Source organism: Misgurnus anguillicaudatus, chromosome 23 (assembly GCF_027580225.2).
Source record: "Misgurnus anguillicaudatus chromosome 23, ASM2758022v2, whole genome shotgun sequence".
Taxonomy (NCBI): Eukaryota; Metazoa; Chordata; class Actinopteri; order Cypriniformes; family Cobitidae; genus Misgurnus; species Misgurnus anguillicaudatus.
This window is the reverse complement of record NC_073359.2, coordinates 11,486,091-11,510,640: the sequence shown is the minus strand read 5'-3', so window position 1 is coordinate 11,510,640 and position 24,550 is coordinate 11,486,091. Positions and strand designations below refer to the sequence as shown.

The 24,550-nt window shown below is 35.6% G+C and overlaps 2 protein-coding genes across 2 annotated transcripts; both read left to right on the top strand.

The window, feature by feature from the left end:
* Positions 1–431: 431 nt before the first annotated feature.
* Positions 432–12,782, top strand: kcnip2 (Kv channel interacting protein 2). The gene is made up of 9 exons (XM_055218779.2): positions 432–770; positions 6,470–6,568; positions 6,656–6,780; positions 8,062–8,131; positions 10,802–10,872; positions 11,564–11,671; positions 11,763–11,867; positions 11,936–11,998; positions 12,227–12,782. Exons 1-9 carry the CDS (start codon positions 677–679, stop codon positions 12,272–12,274), a joined length of 783 nt encoding a protein of 260 aa, XP_055074754.2. The 5' UTR covers positions 432–676; the 3' UTR covers positions 12,275–12,782.
* Positions 12,555–24,014, top strand: arhgap19 (Rho GTPase activating protein 19). The gene is made up of 11 exons (XM_055218455.2): positions 12,555–12,567; positions 13,474–13,549; positions 15,151–15,428; positions 15,674–15,754; positions 15,896–16,105; positions 18,430–18,656; positions 18,733–18,819; positions 19,138–19,203; positions 19,298–19,474; positions 19,885–19,983; positions 22,298–24,014. Exons 1-11 carry the CDS (start codon positions 12,555–12,557, stop codon positions 22,415–22,417), a joined length of 1,434 nt encoding a protein of 477 aa, XP_055074430.2. The 3' UTR covers positions 22,418–24,014.
* Positions 24,015–24,550: the final 536 nt, after the last annotated feature.

Below are 24,550 nucleotides of genomic sequence, written 5' to 3'. Positions count from 1 at the left end.
AAGTGTTACCAAGTTTTTTTTCTAGTTTTTTATTTTTTACAGGGCAGGGGAAAGCAAGAGGTACCTAAAAAAAAAAAAAAAAAAAACGTTTTTAAGCAGTTGCAAACATCTAAATGCTTTTTGGCATTCAGAAATAGACCCAGATAGATTTCAGTCTAATAGGGATACTTGCACAGAATCACCAATTTCACATGTATTTTGTGTATTTTCAAAATACAAAATACTGTATTTGTATTTAAATACATTTTTCCTCACAGTATTTTGTATTTGTATTTAAATACATTTTTCGACACAGTATTTTGTATTTGTATTTGAAATACATTTCCATGTATTTATGCCCATCTCTGGTGATAAGAAAAGCGCTCACTTTTGTTAGGGTCTCAGTAGGTTTTGCGACACACCCACACACATCTGATAGCTAAAGAGCTTCATTCAGATGATGCAGAGGACAGATGTTGTTCGGGTGATGCAGAGCCTTTTAACATTGATAGTGAAGTAAAAACACACGTGCGTTGTGCTGCTGCATGAAGACGCTCGAGCAAATCCATGCGCGTGAACTTTTTCGTGGACTTATAACGTGATACGCTGCAAAGATTGCTTGGTATATATTTGCGTTATAAAGCAGTGGATTTATTATTATTAATATTCACTACGGAGGGATTATTTATCTGACTGTATGTTTGGTGGCGAGGACGATATGAAGGTGAAATCTAGAGATGAGAGTTTGAACACTTCTGGAGATTTGGATGGATCTAATGATCTGCTGACGGGTAAGAACATTAAATGACATGATGCTACAAACTAAAGAGTATCATTTCTTATTCATAGACATAACGGGATAGAAATGTTTAGGTATGCAGAAATGACTTAAATTAAATTAAAATACACTAACAAAACGAAACATAGGTGTTTTGGCGTATTGATTACATATTCAATCAAGGTTTTGGAGCAAAACCACGGTTGTTTGTAATAACCATGAATTACTACAGTAAACATCTTTTTTTAACTTAAGTAAAGGCATGGTTAATTTTCGTAAGGGTACTGTCACATTCTTATCCACATGAAAAAATACTGTAGTATATTTACTAAACTGTAGATACTGTAGTGTGTTTTGAACCTTACAATAGTAAATATTGAAGTATACAATATAGTATTTACTACAGTTTATCAATACAGTATAGTTAATATTACAGAATACTCACGTAAACATTAACAAAGTGTACTATTTACTGTAATATGCTAGTTTACTTTAGTATGCATACTATTTTAATTGAAGAAAGGCACATGTGACTGAGAGAGGTGTTCAAGGTGTTTGTTTTCATTTCTTTACATGTTCAAAGCGTATACTCATCGTCTATACTTAAGCTATGGTTAGATGTCTATTAGACTTTCACTGACAGCCCAAATTTTGCCTTGTTTTAGCCAAGATTGCTTGCTGGGTACAAACCTGTATAACTTTTTTTGATTTGATGAACACAAAACAAGATATTTTGAGGAATGTTTGTAACATCACTTCCATAGTATTCCTTTTCCCTACTATGGAAGTATATGGGGCTCATGATCTGTTTGGTTACAAACATTCTTCAAAATATCTCCCTTTTATGTTTATCAGAACAAAGAAATTTATGCAGGTTTGTGACTAGGCATGGGCCTGTATAAGATTCTGGCGGTATGGTAACCTTTAGCAAAAAAACACTAAAATGTGTTATTTTCAAATGCCAGATAAAAATAAAGCCTTTAAATTATAATATGCTTTCAAAAATATATAAAATTTTTGTAATGTATATTAAATGTAAACATCAAATCAATCACATGACTTAATGATTTAATGAATTTGTATAAACACAGCTCATACGTTGGAGATGGTATCACAGAACATTTTAGTGGTTTTGAAATCTTGACTGTTTAAAACCTCGGTATACCTTGAAACCGGTAACCGGCCCATGCCTATTTGTGACAACATGAAAGTGAGAAAATTACGATCGAATTTTCATTTTTGGGTGAGCTATCCCTTTAATGTAGTCAGGTTCATTTTTGTAGGTGCCACAACATGAATCACTTTCAGGCTGACAAAACATTTTGTACACCTAAAGACCTAAAAGGTTTAAAGGGGTCATAGCGTGAAAATCAGACTTTTTCCATGTTTAAAGGTGCTCTAATCGAATTCATGCGTTTTAGACCATACATTTTTTTGTTACATACAGCAAACATCTCCTCACTTTCTGCTTGCTGCCTGTCCGCTGATCAAACTATAAAAAAACGCGATCTCTGTCTCTTATAGGCTCCACAAACTGCAATAAAAACAAAGTGGCCAAACCTACCACCAGAAACGATAACAAAGTGTTCCAGCCAATAAATGACAAGAAGGATTTGGGGGTGGGGGTTGGGCGCGTTCATGAAAGCACAGAAGGGAGGGGGAGGAGTTAGCTACGCTCCATTTGTTTGAAAACAGTTCAAACATCAACAAAAAGTGACGTCGCACAGATTTGCTTAGAGCGCCTTTTCTAGTGCTTCTATCAATCTAGAAAACGTGAAAAATATCAATCCAGTAACTTTGTTTGGGTAAGTCATTTTCTGCAAGCAAGTGAAAAATTAGGTCGTTCAAAATTCGCCTGTTTTGTGAGGTAGGTAGCAAGGCGAATTACAATAATACCGCCCCCTTAATCTGCACTATTCAGCCACGGCACTGCCATTTAGTGCAGAGAGAAAGAGAGAGAAAAGAAGGAATTGACCGCACAATTGAGTTCCAATTACAACCAACCCCCATCATTGCGATCAGTGTTTGCATTTCATCAGCAGCTCATTTGCATTTTAAATTACACACCCAAAAACGGCACACTTTTGCTTACACCTACAAAGCGGCAATTTTAACGTGCTATAATAAATTATCTATGGGGTATTTTGAGCTAAAACTTAACTTCTGCACTCTGGGATACCAAATATTTATTTTACATCTTAAAAAATCTCAAAATATGACCCCTTAAATTTCTTTGATTTAAACTGTTAAGCGTTGCCGTCCCGAATACGGGACACCTAAGTTTGCATTAATATTGTTGATGTAAATTTAAATCTATCACTACAAACTATATATCATTGGAAAGGTCTAAGCCTCCAGAATAGACATTTCAACAGTGTTTTATAAAATAAATTATGTAGGGAGAGTAATTGATTCATTTATGAAGACGGGGTGTGCCTCAAAACATTTATTTTCTGCTAAATGTCACTGTCCCACCAGCAGGACGCCTACATTTACTTCAATGTTTGCATATGAATTCTTATTATGACAAACTGTATATTGTTTGAAAGCTCCAAGAGTGTAGATTTAACTCAATAGGGTGGGGTGACGCTTAAAAGGTTAAACTAAACTGACTGAGTAGTCAATTAAGTTAATACAAATGAACTGATGTTGTAATGAACTTTTTGCAGTGCAACTACTGTATATTATATAGTGACAAATAAAACAGATGCTTAGTCTATCTCACATCTGTTCATAACAGACCATTGTGGTATTATCTAAATTATTTATGAAGTTTCATTTTGTAGACAAACTTCCTCTTTATCAGTTTTACAGCTACACTATTGCCATTGTTCTGTACACTGAAAAAAATGATTAATTGAATTTAATCAATTTTTTTAAGGAAAGTGGTTCCAATCAATTTATTTAAGCTACATTTAAACAAAAAAGATTAGTAACGTAAAATAAAATATAAAACTTTTGTTTAAATGTAGCTTAAATAAATTGATTGCAACCACTTACCTTAAAAAATTTATTAAATTTAATGAATCATTTTTTTCAGTGTATGCACTATAAATAATCATTTCTTTCTTTGTCACACATAAACAGCAAAAATAAAACTTTATTTTTATTTCAGACAGTAATGCTTTATTTATATAATACTACGAGGTACTTCATAAACACGGCTTTACCATAAACTATGGCTTTACCATGATAATAAAAAGATTTTTTGCAGATTTGCCAGTGCTAACATTTCCTCCCTTAAGCACATTTAATCACATTTCCCAGTTGGTTAAACAGCCATCTGGTTATCTGACATTCCCAGCTGGTTAACAGCACAGTCATAACTACTCTGAAGTGTTGATCTAGTGCCTGGATTATTTTCAACCCAAAAGGGACAAACCCAACTGTTGCAATCTAATTTAACCCTCATGCTGGGTTGGTTTAGCCCAATTGTTGTGTTAAATACAAACATTTGGCTTGGTTTGTCCCTTTTTTGTTGAAAATGACCCTGCATTTTTTACAGTGGAGGGTTAAAGTAAGTTAGCCGATAGTAATCACCTCATTTCCCTTTTTAAGCATATGTTGTGCCTAATTGCTTCTGCCCTTCACGGGCGTCTCCATGTCAAAACTCTCAATAGCTTCGAAACACAATGCCAAATTAATACTGGAGTGCCTGAGGAACCAAAAGACTAAAACTTTCCAATGAAAGCCAACCCTTGATCTTAATTCAGCTCACAATCTAAAGCTCCATTAGGGCATTAACATGAACCACCTGAAGCCAATCTGTATTTAGTGTCAATATAAAAAGGGATTAACAATCTATTTCACTTCTGTAGTATGAAGAATTTAAAAGAAAAATGGAATATGCAACAACAACAAAATGTCGTAAAGTAATTATTTAGGACCTGATGGTGTCTTTGTAACAGGGGTCACAAAGGGGAGGGGCAAAAATGATACAATAATTCAAGGTAAGTGTACTATGAAAATAAAGAGGGTACATTTTGGTACAGGTTTCTATAGAAATTTATGGTATATAGTGCAGTATGTAGGCTGCATGAGACCAAACTAAACATTTAATATGCTTTGTATTAACATTATAGGGTACTTTTCAAAATTAAGGTTCCTATAAGGTTATTTGTAAGGGTGTATGGTTCCATAAAGAACCTTTAACATCCACAAAACACAACAGAAAGGTTTTACAGACCTTTTATTTTTCACTTTAAAGCTATTTGGGGCATACTTTGCCATGCAGTCATTTGGCATAGCTATACAAGCATGCTAAAACTCGTTTTTTACTACATTAATTGTTGTGTATACACTCACCTAAAGGATTATTAGGTACACCTGTTCAATTTCTCATTAATGCAATTATCTAATCAACCAATCACATGGCAGTTCCTTCAATGCATTTAGAGGGGTGTGGTCCTGGTCAAGACAATCTCCTGAACTCCAAACTGAATGTCAGAATGGGAATGAAAGGTGATTTAAGCAATTTTTAGCATGGTTGTTGGCGCCAGACGGGCCGGTCTGAGTATTTCACAATCTGCTCAGTTACTGGGATTTCACGCACAACCATTTCTGGGGTTTAGAAAGAATGGTGTGAAAAGGGAAAAACATCCAGTATGCGGCAGTCCTGTGGGAGAAAATGCCTTGTTGATGCTAGAGGTCACAGGAGAATGGGACGACTGATTCAAGCTGATAGAAGAGCAACTTTGACTGAAATAACCACTCGTTACAACCGAGGTATGCAGCAAAGCATTTGTGAAGCCACAACACGCACAACCTTGAGGCGGATGGGCTACAACAGCAGAAGACCCCATCGGGTACCACTCATCTCCACTACAAATAGGATAAAGAGGCTACAATTTGCACATGCTCACCAAAGTTGGACAGTTGAAGACTGGAAAAATGTTGCCTGGTCTGATGAGTCTTGATTTCTGTTGAGACATTCAGATGGTAGAGTCTGAATTTGGCATAAACAGAATGAGAACATGGATTCCATCATGCCTTGTTACCACTGTGCAGGCTGGTGGTGGTGGTGGTGTAATGGTGTGGGGGATGTTTTCTTGGCACACTTTAGGCCCCTTAGTGCCAATTGGGCATCGTTTAAATGCCTAGGCCTACCTGAGCATTGTTTCTGACCATGTCTAACCCTTTATGACCACCATGTACACATCCTCTGATGGCTACTTCCAGCAAGATAATGCACCACGTCACAAAGCTCGAATCATTTCAAATTGGTTTCTTGAACATGATAATGAGTTCACTGTACTAAAATGGCCCCCACAGTCACTAGATCTCAACCCAATAGAGCTTTGCGATGTGGTGGAACGGGACCTTTGTGCCTTGGACGTGCATCCCACAAATCTCCATCAACTGCAAGATGCTATCCTATCAATATGGGCCAACATTTCTAAAGAATGCTTTCAGCACCTTGTTGAATCAATGCCACGTAGAATTAAACCAGTTCTGAAGGCGAAAGAGGGTCAAACACAGTATTAGTATGGTGTTCCTAAAAATCCTTTAGGTGAGTGTAGTAAGGCTGTTGTATTTGTTTGGTGTCTTTTAAACAAATTAGAAAAGTAATAAAATATACACTTTTATATTGAAGAACCTCTGGCTTGACACCTAACTGTCATGTATAAAGAAATGATCTTATACTTTCATTTCTCTTCCGAGCCAAATTAATCCATTCAGTGTCAGATTTGTTATATTCTCTGTTATTTTCAGGTAACTTCCCCTCGGGCCAGAAGAAAAGAAACATTAAACAGCGTTTTCTCAAACTTTTGCCCTGCTGTCATACTGAGTCCACACCATCTATCAAGAAAGGCAAGTCAATGGCTGTCTGCTGTTTGTTTAATGTATTCATTCCGAGTCCTGTGTGAATGACTTCATCTCTGTTTGTCTCTCATGTAGACAGCATAGAGGATGATTTTGAAATCGCCACTGTGTGCTACAGGCCGGATGGTTTGGAGAAACTGCTAGAACAGACTAAATTCAGCAAAGCAGAACTACAGATTCTCTACAGGGGATTTAAAAATGTATGAAATTTATCATCTTTATTTTATTAATCATAATTTCTTATTATGGTAAAGATTTAGACATGAGCTGTAAATGGACCTAGATGTAAATCAAATGTATTGAGCTATGTACAGGTGTTCATGTTGCTGAACTGGTAGAGCGCTGAGTTCCCTTTCAGACGTCTCTTTGATGTCACGCGATGACCAACGAATTGGGAACTCGCCAGAGCAGAGGTGCCCAAACTAGGCCAAAGTTGGTCCACAAGGACTTTTAATTTGGCGCGTTATGCCACATGAGATAAGGAAAAAGGATAAACGTCATTGACGCGTATATTTAATTAAACATTTTCTAAAATGTAACATTTTTAGTTTTATTTGTACATTACAAAAAATGTAAATTGAAGGAATTAAAGTGAATAATGCATACTTGAAGGTGTATAGCAGGCGAAACTCAGTGAACTCGGGTACCATAGGCTAATATGGAGAGGTCGAGGCAGTGGCACAATGAAATTTAAAAATGATTGGCAAAATGATTTCTTTTACAACAGTTACCCTTGAAAATAAAACTGCATAAGTTATGCATAAACAGAGTAATGCTTGCTTATTTATTTTTTAAATATTAGAAAATTATAAATGAGGAGAATCAGGGCAACTTTAATTTTAATATAGCACAGCAACATTTACTTTTGGCCCACAGCCCTCAGTCAAGTTTGATTTTTGGCTCTTGGTAGGAAAAAGTTTGGGCACCCCTGCGCTAGAAAGAACAAAAGTGTGTCTAAAAAAGACTCAATAAATATTGGCATGCAGTATTTGCATCTGCTGGCGTCGCCCCGCCGTGCGGGTATAAATAGCAGGTACCTGCATCAGTTGTTTTTCAGTGGTATAGCGGGATGCGACATCTCCGTTCCCTTCCTTCAGGGAATGAGAGTTACATACGTAACCAGACATTAGCAAAGCAAAAGGTCTTGGTTTCGCTTTCAGGGAACACGCTGTTAAATGTCTTTAGATAAATGCATAAATGTAAATAGTAGACCTTCAATAGTTTTAGTCTATCTTCTTATTAGTGTCGTTTCTTGTATGATGTTTTTTTTCCGGATAGTTTTACAAGACCATTTTCTATCCACTCTCTGCTATACAGTACTTTTAAGATTTATGTATGTAATTTTCTTACTATAAAGTTCTATTATCATACTACTCAATGTTATTTATAGCCCATATCACAATGTGCATTGTTCCCTACTACAGAAAATTGACAGTAACTCTCTTAAGTTTTGTGTTTTTGTGCATTTTGTCATTCTTTAGGAATGTCCAACTGGTGTGTTAAATGAAGAATCATTTAAATTAATCTACTCTCACTTTTTTCCTCAAGGAGGTGAGTACATGATGTTCAAGGCACACAAAATAAAATTTGTCTTTTACCAAAGGCCCTTTTTGGAAGTCGTGCCACCAGGCGGCCATGATTGCAACGCCTCTGGGCAGTTATTTCTGTCATGCAAGACTAAAGTTTGATCTATTTGAACGGGGAAAGACAGATATCTCTAAAATCGTTTGCTAAAATCAGGATTAAACAACATGTGAAGAGTTTGGTTCCAAAACGCAATAAATCCATTTTGACAAATTTCGGTAAAAACGTGTTTTCTATACCAAGAAAGTGACAAGATGAAAACCACTATTTTCTGTTACAAACTTTCACATAGCATCTTTAGGTTATAAAAACATAAAAAATTCAAATCCATAACTTGATTTTCAAAGATTTATAATAAAAACGAATTATTTTTTCCACAAAATGCAATAAATCCATGACAGTTTTTTATTTCAAAATGCTATAAATCTATTAAATCAATGTATAAATGTGCATTCATCTTTACCGTTTTATATTTATTTAGTTGACTAGTGGTATACAATGATTAAAAAATAACATTCATGGCATTAACCAAAACACTTACTTTGTTATATTAAGAACACATTGCTGCGGTTATACTTGACGTCGTCTCCTTACATTTTCACAGCGATCAGCTGTAAAATGTTTTGGTCCCGCTCGATTTTCGTTGACTTTGAGTAAAATAATGTAAAGTTTTCATAAGATCCTCTGGGGTCAATGTTTTAGCATGAGAAGCTTGATGCTGTCGGGAGAACAAGCACCCGAGTGCCTCTTGCGGAAATTATTAGATGTTGATGGCTTACGTTTCTTTCCCGTCACAGAAAACCATCACAGGTTTAGCAATGCAATTAAAGTATTATTTTGTTTTGTTTGTTGATCACGAAGTACAAAGTAGATGAGGAAAACTAGGACTCCGTGTACTCAGCGCGCCGTCATTGTTTGTTTACATTGCGTGACTGGTGGGCTGTAATATCAGGAATGGATTTATTGCGTTCTGTAAAAAAGGAGGAGTGGCGTTTGTCGCATTTTGGGAAAAAAGGGAGAAAAGATGACAGAATAACACGGCGGATATTGGATTTTGCGTAAAATTAAGAATTTACTTTTATATACTGACCTGATATAATACTGATTTTGGCAGTAACTTATTTTTTTCAAAAATGGCGTTTATCGCGTTTTGGAACCAAACTCTTCATATATTTGACCAACATTTAAACCTGACATCAACTGTACCATCTCTTTTGTTCTCTTCTTGAGCCCAAATTGCGCTCTTAAACAGCTAAGTAATTTTTTCAACTGTAGCACATGCGCACAGGTTGGCACAAAGCACCTCTCCCAGAAAATCGTCAGTCTTTATTGATTGATGATTGGATCTTTTAACTGAAAGGCGGGACTTCAGTCTCCAGAGTGGCCATTACATCGTCCCCCTATTCATAGGGTCTGTCCGAAAGGCATGAAGGCATCAAGGCATGTTTGAATCTAATGTTTGCTTTACTTCCTGTCTCCTGATATACCTTTTAAAGACAGCATAGATGTATCCTTCGCTGCCTTCAATGTCCCACAATTCTATGCTTGTGCATGCGATGGAATGTGATTGGTCTAGCCTGGTCACGTTCGCAAAAATTATTTTATCTCACTTTTGTTTCACTTTTTACATATTTTTATTGCATTTATTGCCTATGAAGGCTGTCCGAATGCATTTCCCTGAGCTGCCTTTATGCATCTCTAAAATGCTGCCTTCGGAGGCATTCCAAGGCAGGAAGTCATTAAGCTACGTCCAAATTCAATGTTTGCTTAACTTTCTGACTCTTGAGATACCTTCATTGTGTTGTCTCACAATTTTATGCGCAGGGAATGTGATTGGTCGAGCCTGGTGGAGTATGAAAAAAATCAAATGATGCCCAAGAAAGCAGTTGGATCACAGATTTAGTTTAAATAAAGTTATATTGTCACTTTTAAAGGAATATTCCATTTTCTTAAAAGAAAAATCCAGATAATTTACTCACCACCATGTCATCCGGGATGTTGATGTCTTTCTTTGTTCAGTCCAGAAGAAATCGTGTGTTTTTTGAGGAGAACATTGCAGGATTTTTCTAGTTTGGATGGACTTTAATGGAGCCCAACATTTGGTACTTAACTCGACACTTAACGGTTTTTTTCAACGGAGTTTCAAAGGACTATAAACGATCCCAAACGAGGCATAAGGACTAACACCTTTTTGATTGCATTTTTAGCGAGAAATTAGTATAAGAGTTTTCAAATATGGGATTAATTATTACAAAGGCACTCTCTATTTGTATATATATATTTTTTTTACAAAATTCCAGTAATTAACTTTACTGTAGGAGGAAAAGAAGAAAAAGACAAATACAAATACAAAAATTCTCTCACTGTATAATGCTATACACTGTAAAAAGTGATAAGTTGGAAAAAAAACTTTAAAAATGACTTCAATTGGTAACACCTAAAAGATGTTCAACTTAAAATTTCACTTTTTCACTTTAGGTGAAAATCTTAATTAAAAAAAGAAACATTTTAGGTGTAACCAATTTAAGTAATTTTTAAGTTGATCCAACTTTAAGTTGATTTACTTTTTAAAATGCAATAAACTCTTGATATTTTTACATCTCTCTTTTTTCAAGTTTAACTTTCATTGTTTTGCAGATTCTGGAATGTACGCTCATTTCTTGTTTGATGCTTTTGATAGACACAAGAATGGAGCTGTACGTTTTGAGGTTAGTTTGCTGTTATTCTTATGTTTAACCACTTATTCAGAAAACACTTAAAAAGTTACCTTTATATGCAAACATTAGAGGGCAAATATACAATAGTATTGTATAATTACTGTGTGACATTATGTTATCATATGAAGTCTATGGGAAAACAAGCTATACTTCCCATAGACTTCCATACAAAATAGTGGAACAAAGAGCACGAAAGATAAACATTTTAATTGGTCAATTTAAAAACATGTCCTTTTCATTCTCCCAGGGTCAAATTTGTGTAATAACTCTACCCAGTGACCAGCGTCACATTAATATTTTGTTTATAGCTACATTTAAGCAGAGACAGTAAATGGGTTTTATGAAGGTGCTGACAGGGCCCCCCTCACAAAGTTGCTTAGGGCCCCCAGAAGGTTAGGATCGGCTCTGGAATTATAACAGTAAATTGTTTGCATTTTAAATTAACATTTGGGCATTTAGTAGACACTTATCCAAAAAGCAACGAAAAAACATGAAAGTGTGTTTTTGTTTCTCATTTTTAATCTTTGCAATTTTATAAGAAAAAAGTTGATACTTGTTTCCTCTGGGTGGTCTAAACTATCATTACTAAATTGTTTTGTTATGTATCATCATAATAATGATACATATTAAAATCTCCTTTATGTTTTCATTTTACTGGTCTTTTGTTTCTCATCGGCTTTAGGACTTTGTAACTGGCCTGTCAATCATTTTGCGGGGTACAGTTACTGACAGGCTTTGCTGGGCCTTTAGTCTGTATGATCTCAATAAAGACGGCTGCATCACTAAAGAGGTACATTGCCACACAGTACATATGCAACTACTGTAGTGCTTCTTTACAAAAGCTTAGCATGGTGCTAACAATCACATTTGAATTCTTTCAGGAGATGAACGACATCATGAAGTCCATATACGATATGATGGGAAAGTGCACATATCCATGTATGAAGGACAGCGCACCCAAAGACCACGTTGAGAGTTTCTTCCGGGTAATTTTCAGGCTCTTAAGCAAACTCATACGTACATTCTTATGATAATCCATGTTTTTTCTGCTCAGAAAATGGATCGAAATAATGACGGTGTTGTCACCATGGAGGAATTCCTTGAGTCATGTCAGAAGGTACAAAAACATTAAAGACTTAAGTAATACAATTCTCATATCCTTGTCTAATTATAGGTTTATACCCCTGAAAATGGTAATGCTATGGCTATCCTTTGTGTCAAAATATTTCTGTTTAAGCAGCCTGACCAACATGACAATTTCGTTATAATTTTTGCAAAAGAAAATAAGATGTGTTTAATTTTTACGTACATGCCTATGTATCTTTTTTTTGTGTCTTTTATTCAGGATGAGGCCATCATGGAGTCCATGCATCTGTTTGATCATGTCATTTAGATTCATGCAGACCTCTGGTGAATGTTGTTGCATGACAACATCTGACATGTAAACAGTTGATGTAAATATGTGAGCATGACACTTTATTTGGGAGAGGAAGTGTATGTATTGTACAGATTATGAGCTATAAATATTTAAGAACATTAAAATGACTGTTTTATCACTGGATCTATTACTGTTTTTGTATATACTATGATTACATAAATCACATCATAAAATTATTTTAAAAATTATTATCCCAAGATCCAGTGAATTCATTTGACAGTTTTCTTTTATTAATATGACCCTACAAGGTGAATGCAGAAATATAAGTTATTGTAATTTGGGAGACAGGACATTTGTAACACACTTTTAAAAAAGCTACTTTTCTGTACACAAAAGTTAATGGATCTGAAACAGATGTGCTTAATTAATAAATTAATTTAAAAACATTGATTCCTTTCTGGGCAAAACACTAATAAAGTACATGAATAAATAGCATAATAATAAAAAGTTATCATTTCATGGGGACTTCCAATTATGTTTATTATTATTATCATTATTATTGTTATTTATCAATTTATATTGTTGCATAGAGCATACTATAATGTTTGCGCAGACCGGATGACATCAAAGAAAAGAACCCCTCATCGGTAACGCCATGCGGCGCAAACCGATTAGAGTATGACATCACACTCGCTTAGCAATACACAATGATTGATCACCATTGGGAATTTTATGTTTTAATTAAATTCTCCGTATATGCAATATGTCTTTAATGGAAATGTATTAATTAACTTATTTAAATGTATTTTTTATTTTATGTCAAAGAATAAATTCATGATTGATATGCAGAAAAGGTGTTTATATTTTCTCTCGTTTCCTGTTTTTTGAGAACGTGCTTAATTAGTCTTTATGCTGCAAATATTTCTAACCATTGATAATATCAAACAGAAACGGAATATATATTTATTTTTCAAGAAAAACATCATATACGGTATATACGGTATATTTTACAGTGTGAAGAAAGTTAACACATGCGTTGTTATATAATTTATTCTATTTAATTCTGTCGAAGGAAATCTTTCAATGTTGATTCATGTACAAGGATGTAACTTTTGAATAGACCAATCAGCGCTCGAGACAACAGACCTGCCTGTATCGCCCCGCCCATTTTATATCCTCGTCCAATCATGAATAAGCAGCGTTTAACGCCTCAGCAGCAACGGAGGATTCAAACGGAAGATGTAAGAAGGCCGCAGAAAAAGACACCGATGTAAATAAACGAGACAGAAGGTAATAAACTTTCGTTTACAATTATAAATCTTACCTCTACAAGGAAGACAAACTCTTGCAGTTATGAAGAAGTTGAAGTTAAGTGATGTGTAGTACGTGCTAGTGTAGTTTCTTTATTGCTACTGCTAACTTATTGCTACTGCAAACATCAGCTGACATTACTTTCTTAGAACGTGTAACTTACAGTGGTAACCTGTGCAGAGGTTAGTAGCTGTGGTAACTTGAAAGTAAAATGTTTTGGATATCTGCTAAAGACTATGAATATACTGTGTTCTGAAAGAGACCACGCACTGTACCACAGGGCTGTTTTCTTTCTAAGGGAACGTGTCACCCAAATAACAACGAACAGAATGACAGATCGAGATCCAGCCATTGTTCTGGCATTGTTAGAATGCTTTACTGTGGTAAATGTATATTGTGCTAAACAAAAATAATAAATATAGAGTAATGAGCATAATTTCAGTCAGTAACAGTTACAGAGTCGATGCTTTTGTTTAATCTGATCATAAGTTATCAGTTTTGGCTTGTTTACAATCATTTTTATCATAATTTTATTCTAAGCTATATTTTTAAATGAATACAAAAATGTTCATTCACAGTGGCATTTAAAACCTAGTGACCTATCTAGGTATCAGTTTTGACAGCATATTTGTATGTAACGTTATGTGTTGTTTAGACAACATATCCGAATTATCACTTGTAAATGTTTTTAGCATATTTCTTATTTAATAATTTTTTTCGTTACAAAATGTTATTATCATATCAGTTTTTAAGAAATTAAGTGAAATGTTTAATTGAGTAAATAGCCGTTTCTCAAACGGAAGGATGCAGCCTGCGGAGGTTGCATTTGTATGCTGCATACATCATAAGGACTGTCTTATTTCAGAATATTAACAATTATAAAGTTGACTATTATTCTTAGTAAATTGTTGTAATATGCTTATGACTTGCATATGTATGCTTAGTTAATTTAAATAAACAAGTCTTGATGACGTATGCAGCCTGCATATGCGACCTCCGGAGGCTGCAGCTTTCAGATTGAGAATGGGCCATTGACATTAATTTCTTTGTATGTCTCCCTTTTGCTATAATAACATCATTTTACATGCTTATACTGCAAAATGTTATGATCTGTGTTTATCATTGATTGATGAAAACAATGAAAGCTAAGAATTTTAATGAAAGCTAAGAATTTTATCACAAATTTGCTCATTTTGTTATAAACACAGACAGTGCAGAATACTTACTGTCATAATGTTTAGAGGTTTCAATTAGATACCAGATTTAATTTGAATTCCATATATTCAAAGTTGTGCTTGGCAAAGATTTATCGCGATTAATCGCATACAAAATAAAAGTGAATTATTGCATAATATTTGTATGTGTACTGTGTGTAAATATTATGTATATTTAATATATATATATATATATATATATATACACATTTAAATGTTTTTTTAAAAGCATACATTGTGTGTGTATTTATATACTGTATATACATAATAATTACACATAGCACAAACTCATATTATGAAAAAAGATTAATCGCGATTAATCTTTGCCCAATGTTTAAACCCCTTTTCATATCTGTGTATTTACAGGGGCACGGTGTGCAATGTTGTGATCAGTCAAGACACAGAAACGGGGACGAGTGGTGATGGCCGGCCGCCCATCATCTTCAATCCTGACTTTTTTGTAGAGAAGCTGCGTCACGAGCGGCCTGAAGCTTTCACCGAGCTGGTCCTGAGCAATGTCACGCGCCTCATCGACCTCCCGGGTGCCGAATTCTCCCAGTTACTGGGGGAAGAGGAGCCCAAGACTCCCAACGGCACTGCAGTGGGAGGCTTTTTTCGCTCCTTCAACTTCCTTAAACGGAAAGGTCAGAAGGGTTTTGGGAAATGTTGCTGTTTTTATTGACTATGGATTCATTTTCTCACTTAATTGCATCAGTTGTTCTTTCAGTCTTTTAGTCAATATGCTTTTGAGTTGTCACATGACCCAACATGGGTGAAGACAAAAATATGCAAATTATTTATGTTATGTTTTTGGATATGGGGTGTTTGTAAATCTTGATATTTCGATTGTTTTGCATTGGCTAATAGTTTTTCCTTCTTTATTGACCAGATAAAGGCGTTGTGTTTGGGATGCCCCTAACAGAGGAAGGAATAGCCCAGATATATCAGCTTATCGTTTACCTCAGCAAAAGTGAGTACATGATATTCATTTCAATATGTTTATGAATATGTCTCTTTAGGTGCAAAATAGTACTTTATGAAAGGGTACCGCCCCAGTGTATAATAAGGAAACTATTAATGGCCCCTGTAACGGACATATCTTTGGTTGTAGATCTGCATGCTGAGGGTCTTTTTCGGGTTCCTGGGAACAGTCTGAGACAGCAGATCCTCAGGGAGCAGCTCAACAGCGGGACCGATATCAACTTTGCCTCCGGTGATTTCCATCCCAACGATGTCGCGACCCTTCTTAAAACATTTTTGAAAGAGCTGCCTGAGCCCCTACTAACCCATCGCCACCTACACGCCCATCTGAAAATCACAGGTCAGTTTACTCCCCCAAAAAACGATTGTTTCCGTCCTGAAATATTTTGAAATACGATTATTTGTATTGATAACCACAGACATCCTCTACATGAGCTTTAAAGAAGCGTTTTCCAAATTAGAGCAGCAATATAAAGCATCATTTATCGAAATGTAACAAATTTGCATATTGCAATACACATTAAAATGTGTTTATTACATCAACATGTATGAGTGAGACATCATTTGTTTCACCATGTATGTTTTTATGTAATTTTCAGTTTTGAAATATATTTTTTTATTATGCAAATTGATCTGATAAACTTAAAGCATTATTGTATTGCATATTGTATGTGGTTTCATTAAGGAAGTTATCGCATATCACATCCCCCCAATATCATGCAACCTTATTCAGGGTTCCCACGGGTCCTTGAAATCCTTGAAAGTTTGTGAATCTGGGGGAAAAAATTTAAGGCCCTGGGAAGTTTTTGAAAATATACGTACATAGATACAGGTCATTGAAAGTGCTTGAATCTATTTTATGCAAGAAGTTTTCTGAACCCCCCATATTATTCCCTGTGTAGTGTAGCATAATATCATACAAATTCTAGACTTTTTAAGCACACATGCTAAACTGTTCGCTTTAAATGCTTATATCTTCTGTATGCGAATGTTGATTCATACCAAAATGCTTTTTTGCATAGTTGCGTTTGACACATGAAAACGTCTCGGGTTACGTATGTAACTGTTGTTTCCTGAGAAGGGAACGAGACGCTGCGTCTCCCTTGCCATACTTCCTGCGCCCCTCTAACGCCGTCTTTGGCAATATTACAGATAGCGAAATATTCTTTACTTCTTTCTTCCTGGGTCCCGCGTCACCCTGGCTGTTTCTCAATTCCAAGAACGCAAACAACGGACTTGCGTTCTCGTAGAGATCGGTCTTGCCAGGCGACCTCGAAAGAACAAACTCAGAAGGTCGCGAGAACACAGAACGCACTTGTGTGAATTGAGATGTGTGCGGTATTCCTGTTGGTCACCTGACCTCCGCCATTGTTTTGTCCCAATGACTTCTGGGGCGTAACACGATTTCAGCGCGCAAGTTTGCACTCGATGCATCCTCGATATCAAGAACACATCTGGGTAATTTCATGCGTCCTCTGTACTTGCGCTCTTGAGAATTGCCCTGCGTTCCAGTTCGTTTTTTATGAACTTCCCTCGCTAACTTCCCTCAGTCTCGTTCACTCGGATGTACGTCATTGCTTACGTTGTACAAGTGCCCACTACTGCTAGAACACTTGAAGTGGGTTCAAATGGATCGCTCTAAGCCCTTGATCACATGGAAAGTGGAGACCGCCCCCTCCATGTGCAAAGCGCAAGTTGCTGAAGTGACGTCACAATTGTGTTGCATTGTGGGATATGAAGCTACATGAAGTGTACATATGAAGCAGACTCGCTCCCTCGGTCAAAATCAAGGGAGTGAGGGTCTGTCCATACAAACTTCCCTCGTCCACTTGACGAAGTGGAACGCACTTCAAAATGGTGACAGGGATTCCCCCGAGGGGAAGTGCTTAGGGAAGTTCGCGAGTGTGTGTCTAAAACTGGAGTGGAACGCACCCCTAGAATTGCACTTCGATGGTTAAAGGCGGAGTCCATGATGTTTGAAAGCCAATGTTGATATTTGAAATCACCTAAACAAACACGCCCCTACCCCAATAGAATCTGGACCTTCTGTTAATAGACCCGCCCCACACATACGCAACCCGGCATTTGATTTGATTGGCTATAAGTGTGTTTTGGTAGTCGGCCCGTCTCCATTTCCAAACCGTTTTTCAAACATCGTGGACTCCGCCTTTAATGATGACGTAGAGCGAGAACACGAGGACGCAAGATCGCTGAAGAACGCATATTGAGAAACAGCCCGTCTTTGTCGTTAAGCCTCACCATTGGTTGAATTTGATATACACATTCAGACGCACTTACCCCTAGAGGCATCCCCAAAGTGTCACCACAGAGACACAGCGCGAGTTTCCTCAAAAGGGAACTGTAACGATGTATCTTAAAAGGTAACACGATGTAACCTTGGTCTTACTTGAAATGTGTCCCCACATTTAGTTCTTGAATTTGAGGGTATTGGACCTGGAAAGTCCTTAAAAGGTCCTTGAATTTGAAGTTAACTAAGGTGTGGGAACCCTGCTTATTTCAAATGCTTAAATAAAAAAGTTGCATTACAAGTAACATCCATTCCACAAGTGTTCTGAGATTAACTTGATTTTAAGTAGATGTGTCTGTGATTCTCAGCCGACTGTCCACTTCTCATTCGTTGACATTGTGTTTTGTTTCTGGCAGAATTGACCATGTTTGATGATCGGGGCAATAAGACGAATTTGCCGGATAAGGAGCGTCAGATCGAGGCTCTACAGCTTCTCCTGATGCTGCTGCCAACAGCCAATCGCACCCTTCTTAAACTGCTACTGGACCTTCTGTACCACACCGCCAAACAACAAGACAAAAACAAGATGTCTGCACACAATCTCGCCCTCATGTTCGCCCCACACGTCATCTGGCCCAAAAACGTACGTGCTTACTTAATTTAATGCTTTTGTCCATCATCATCATCATTTATTAAGTATTTCATGGTCTTTTTTTCAGATGAATGCCAGTGACCTTCAGGAGAACCTGAAGAAGCTGAACAACGGCATGGCATTTCTCATCAAACATTCCCAGAAGATCTTTAGGGTACAACTTTTTACTTTAATTGTATTTGGTAGCTTAAAATTAGTGTTGGGTAATTAGCCAATTCTGATTTGAAATCACAATTTTAGATCACATTTGTTTAATTATATAAACTATTTTGTAATAAAGCTCAAGGGAAACTAAAGCCATTTTCATCATTTTAAAACTGTTTGCTTAAAAGAAAGAATCTCACAGTCATTTACATCTAGACCTGCTGTTGGATGAAAAACAATATCATAATAACAGAACAGAAAATGACCTTTAAAGGAGATTTTCCATTGTGTAATGAAATTGGTACCTGTTATCCTCTTATTCATAAAGGCACCAGGTTATCTGAGGGAACACGCCAGGCTGCAGTTCGCCAACTCCAAAATTATTCACTCCAAGGTCTGTGTCATTTGTGCGTACTGTATTTTGTCCCATAGTTTAATTAGTGTCTATACTTTGGTCTTTCTGATATCTATTCTGTGTTGTTTTTAAGGACGATTTGGAGCTGTTGTCCGTCAGTGGTTCTCCGTTCATACAGGCGTGTAAGAGGAGCGGTGCGAGAGTTGCTTTAGACTCTGAGAATCACACAGAAGAGGCACTGAAAGAGCTTTATCAACACGTCACTGATAACATGCCAAGCTCAGCCAAGAAGAAAAAGCTTATCAGACAGGTAACAGCATACTGCACCAATGGTCCGATTCACAAAATTTCCTTTGGTGTGTATTAGTACATGTTAACGATATGCAAAAGGTACAAACCCCAAAGTACACGATGACGCGAGTTATTGTCTCCAACGTTATTCTTTTTTCTTGGACTACAACAAACACGGATTGTATGCAACAGTTTACTTCTTGGGATTGGTGATGTAGACAAGACCGACATTACCATAATTCCTCCCACTTCGGACTCACACCTACAGCTAGTCTTTTTTGTAATATACTGTTTTCTACATTAAGTGATCCTGCATAATGTAAAGAACATTCTGTGAAAATATAACATTGATATTTTTTAAATTAACTACAGTCATGTCAATCTAACATTATTATAGTTTTTCTGTAACTATTGCTTTGATGTTTTCAGCTTGGTAAGCAGTCCACCCCAGGTACCCCTGGCAATGACAACACGACACCTACGAGTAAAAAACACGCCCGCTCTCGGTCCTTCGGTGGTCTTATCAAGGTCAGCACTTTTTAAGCTTTAAGCTGAATGTTTGTGACTCTTTGGGGCGGTTTCCCAGAAAGGGTTTAGATTACATTTACATTTATGCATTTGGCAGATGCTTTTATCCAAAGCGAATTACTAGGTATACATTTTTATCAGTATGTGTGTTCCTGGGTTTGAACCCATGATCTTTTGCGCTGCTAACAGGCCTTGGTTATATTAGGTCATTTAAGTCGTTTTTACAAAAATACCTTACAAAAATATACTGGTGTGCATCTCAAAACAGATGTGTCTGTATGGTTCAATTAAATGTAAAAGGGTTAAAATTACAAAATAAATTTGCAGATTACTTGCATACATTCTCTTTTTTTTGAGGACCAAGTCTAAAATTTCTGATTTCATTTTATTTCATTTTGAAAGAATATTTGGGGGATAATTGCAAAAATGTCAGTGTGGTGTAACCGGTCTGTGTCAATTGGTGTAACTAGTATTTTTAAATGAAATAATAAATATAATCATCTAGTTTAGCGTGATATTTTTTACATACATTTTTACATCATTTGTCAAAGATTATTAAGAAAACAGCTGTTTTCAGCATATTTCAGGACAAATATATCAAAAACGCATTAAAGTTTACATTTAGAAATAACTAATGAAATGATTTTTTTAATGATTATTCTTACATGCCATCAAGGTGGATCAAATATTTAATATATTTTATTCTTTGGCGCACTTGCCGGTTACACCATTTGACATTTTCAGGTCCATTCAGTCTTAACTTTAATAAAAATGGTGCAAATGTAATTTTTTATTGCATAAAATCAACATAAATACAATATGTGCATTGAAATAAACCTGATGCATGCTTTTAAAACAATTTTTTTTTTAAAGATTTTTGAATTTCTCATCTTGCCAAATCGTTTTTGTCACTGACCCATATGTTAAGATCTGTTAGTGCAAGATGTTTTTAAATTAAGACAGCTCAAACATGCATTTTAGTCTTGGACTAGGATAAACTCTTTCCGGGAAACCGCCCATGTATAACAAATGTTATTCTATAGAAATTCAAACATGATGAAGTGAGACACAGGCATTGTCAGATGTGTGTAAACATATCATGTTTAAATGCAGTGATGGTAAAGATAAGGTTGATGACCTATTTTTTTTTTGCTGTATGTCCCTACGAAGGCTTTCAAAGTTGATTTCACTGTTGCAAATTTACACCGTGGGTCAGTGACAAAAATGGTTTGGCAAGATGAGAAATTGAAAAATCTTAGGTTTAAAGGTTTATTTCAGTGCACATAGTGTATTTATGTTGATTTTATGCAACAACAAAAAAACCATTTGCATCATTTTTATTAAAGTTAAGACGGAATGGACCTGAAAATGTCAAATGGTGTAACCGCCAATTGCGCCAAAGAATGTGAAATATTAAATATTTTATCCACCTTGATGGCATGTAAGAATAATCATAAAAAAATCATTTTAAAATCAATTTATTAGTTATTTCTAAATGTAAATTTTAATGTGTTTTTGTAATATTTGTCCTGACATATGCTGAAAACAGCTCTGTTTTCTAAATCTTTGACAAATGATGTAAAAATGTATGTTAAAAAATCATATTACACTAAACTAGATGATTATATTTTATTCCACAGTTTTTTTATGAATATATTTATTTTCATAAAAAAAATACTAGTTACACCAATTGACACAGACCGGTTACACCACATTGACATTTTTGCAATTATCCCCCAAATATTCTTTAAAATTAAATAAAACCAGAAATTTTAGACTCGGTCCTCAAAAAAGAGAATGTATGCAAGTAATCTGCAAATTTATTTTGAAATTTTAACCCTTTTACATTTAATTGAACCATACGGACACAAATAATTAACGTCACGTCATTGACCCAGACCTATTGTTAATATAAATGTGTATTTCAGTGATCTAGCTATTAAAAGGAGGGTTTCAATTACAAGCATTTATATTTAAATATGGATTCCCTCTCTGCAAAACAAACATTTTAATGAATGATATTAATATTAAATCGAATCAAATCTAAACCATATAAATGAAAAAAGAATTGAATCTCCAAATTGGTTGCAATACTCAGCCCTACTGACAAAACACATTGGGATCACTTTCATAGTCATTTTGTTTCCAGCTGATGAAATACTAAACATATTGATAGCCAATTAAAATCCATTTACACATTTAAAAAGTGAATTTAGAATAATAAAAAAAAATTGTTGTATAAACAGTACTTAAATCTGAATTCTAGTTAATTGTATAAATCAGATTTACTCAGTGTACCTGTCTGCAAATACAGAGGAAGGTTTTGGGGAGTCAGCCGGGAGACCGGAGGGGTCGACACGTGTCACCACCGTCCACATCTGGATATACTGCAGGTCCAGGAAAGGAGAACATTAGCTGTGAGCCAGTGAGCTAAACATCACCCGGATGATCATCACTGTTGTGTTCAGGTGGGAAGAAGTTCCCACATAACTACTTGTTTTTCTTTAAATAAAACTTTTATTTTTTCCAAATTCTGCCTGCATAGACGACTTCAGTGTAGATAGCCGGAGTATATAGAGTCTTTATATTTTTTATTGTATTTATTTCTTTTTATTCTGTGTTGTTTTAACTTACTAAAAGTCGGGAGAAACCGTTACATCAGGTTTGCATGGGTAAACCACTAGTCAGTGCCACTGGGCATTTTATAACTGACCCGTGATAACACATTTGTTTATATTTGCGGTGTGTATTTATGTAAATATATATGCGTGTGTGGAATACATTCGCTGATATCTGGGCCGTACGTTAACTTGCATTAAACTTTCAATTTACACTGTAATCCAATGTGATAGACACAAATATGTATTCATATTATTGACAATGTGACATTTTACAGAACACAGGAACTGATATATTTGTTTACATAACAATAGTTGTCTTAACGCTGTGAACATAGACAATAAGTGAATTGTGTAAAATAATGTGTTTGTCTTAAAATGTGATCTTTTTTGGTGCTTTGCAAATAGATCAACATGACCCATTTTTTTTTTTACTGGTTTTCATACTCAATATTTATGTTGTGAGATGCATGCATGTTTCTTACTGTTTCCTGTATATAATGGGCTTTAAGCATCTTACAGTGCAGTTTACAGATTTTTTTGAAGGTTTTTGTATGTTGGAAGTATGATGGTATGCGATTGGTTTTCAGAATTTGTTGAAGGGTTAATGTGTGAACACTTTTGTGTGAGTCAAACTGGATTTAAAGTGAATCCAAAGTGTTCAGCGGGCTTGTTGCATGTTGTAAGTTTGTGTTTGGAGCAGTAGGAATTAAAGAATGTTATAAAGGGAATGACTGATATTTCTGGTTTGACTTCAATTGTTAAAGAATTTTATTTCTCAAAACAGTGAATTTTTATTTCATTTTTCATGCTATTGGGAGCTCCCAAAAGCTCAGCTGTATATTGTCATGCTTTGATGTCACTTCCTGCCATCGTCTTTACATTATTATTTTTAATAAACATGGTTACAGGCACATTCTTGCTCCAGTTTAGACAAAGTGATTAGGTTTTGCTCAAACATGGGTCAATAATTTTAGGTAAATGCTGGACTGTTCACAAAGTTTTCTCCCAGTATCCCAGTATTCAAAAACATTTTTTAACTGTGGTAAAACCCTTAATGGTTAAATTTTGGGTGCCACGGTTCAGCTGTGATGAATTTTAAGTATTGGTTGTTTATATAAATGTTTGCATGGGTGTGAGTGTTATATTTGGAAAAGGGCATATTTTTATACAGATGGTACCATGCGGAGGGTAAGGAGTTTGGAAAATGTATGATGCAACACAATTTTGGCAATGCATTGATTAGGCCTAATAAACCTTGTTAAAAATGATCTATTAAAGGCCTAGAATTTCTTATTTGTTGCAATCGATTAGTGCAGTTTTAAATCATTATTTCAGCTGTGAAACATTTCTGTTGTCTGCACTACTGCAATGGCTATTTTTTATTAAAACTTTTACCAGAAAAGCTGTGAATGTGTCTGTTTTCACTCATCATTTTGGGGATTTCCGCCTGGATTTGGGCTACCCAATTTCAAAAGCTTCCCATACCCACAAGCAGAGGTGCACATACAAAAGTTTGGTATCATTTTACAGGAAACCTTTTGAAATTACATAAAACACTGTTAAAAGTGCTCAACGTGGTTGCATGTGTTGTCAGTCCTTTAATAAACACAAAAATAAATAGGCGCTTTTTAATGTTTTTTTCTAAAGTGTATAACTCTGGCCCTGAGTGGTAACCAAACCTGCAGACAGTTTTGTTTGATTCCAGCAATTGTCAGCTTGCAGAGGAAAAAGGATTTTTTTTCTCTATCATAATAAATGCAAAAGTTATTTTACTCCAACTGATGAGAGGAATAATACCCTTTTTGTATTTAATTTCCGCCTAAAATATTTGAAGTGCTCCTATAACCACATACAGTGAAATAAATGCAATAACAAAATTTTTATTTTGGGGTAAACTGTCCCTTTAAGTCAGTGGCGAAGACACGCACGTCATCTTTTGTCCAGCA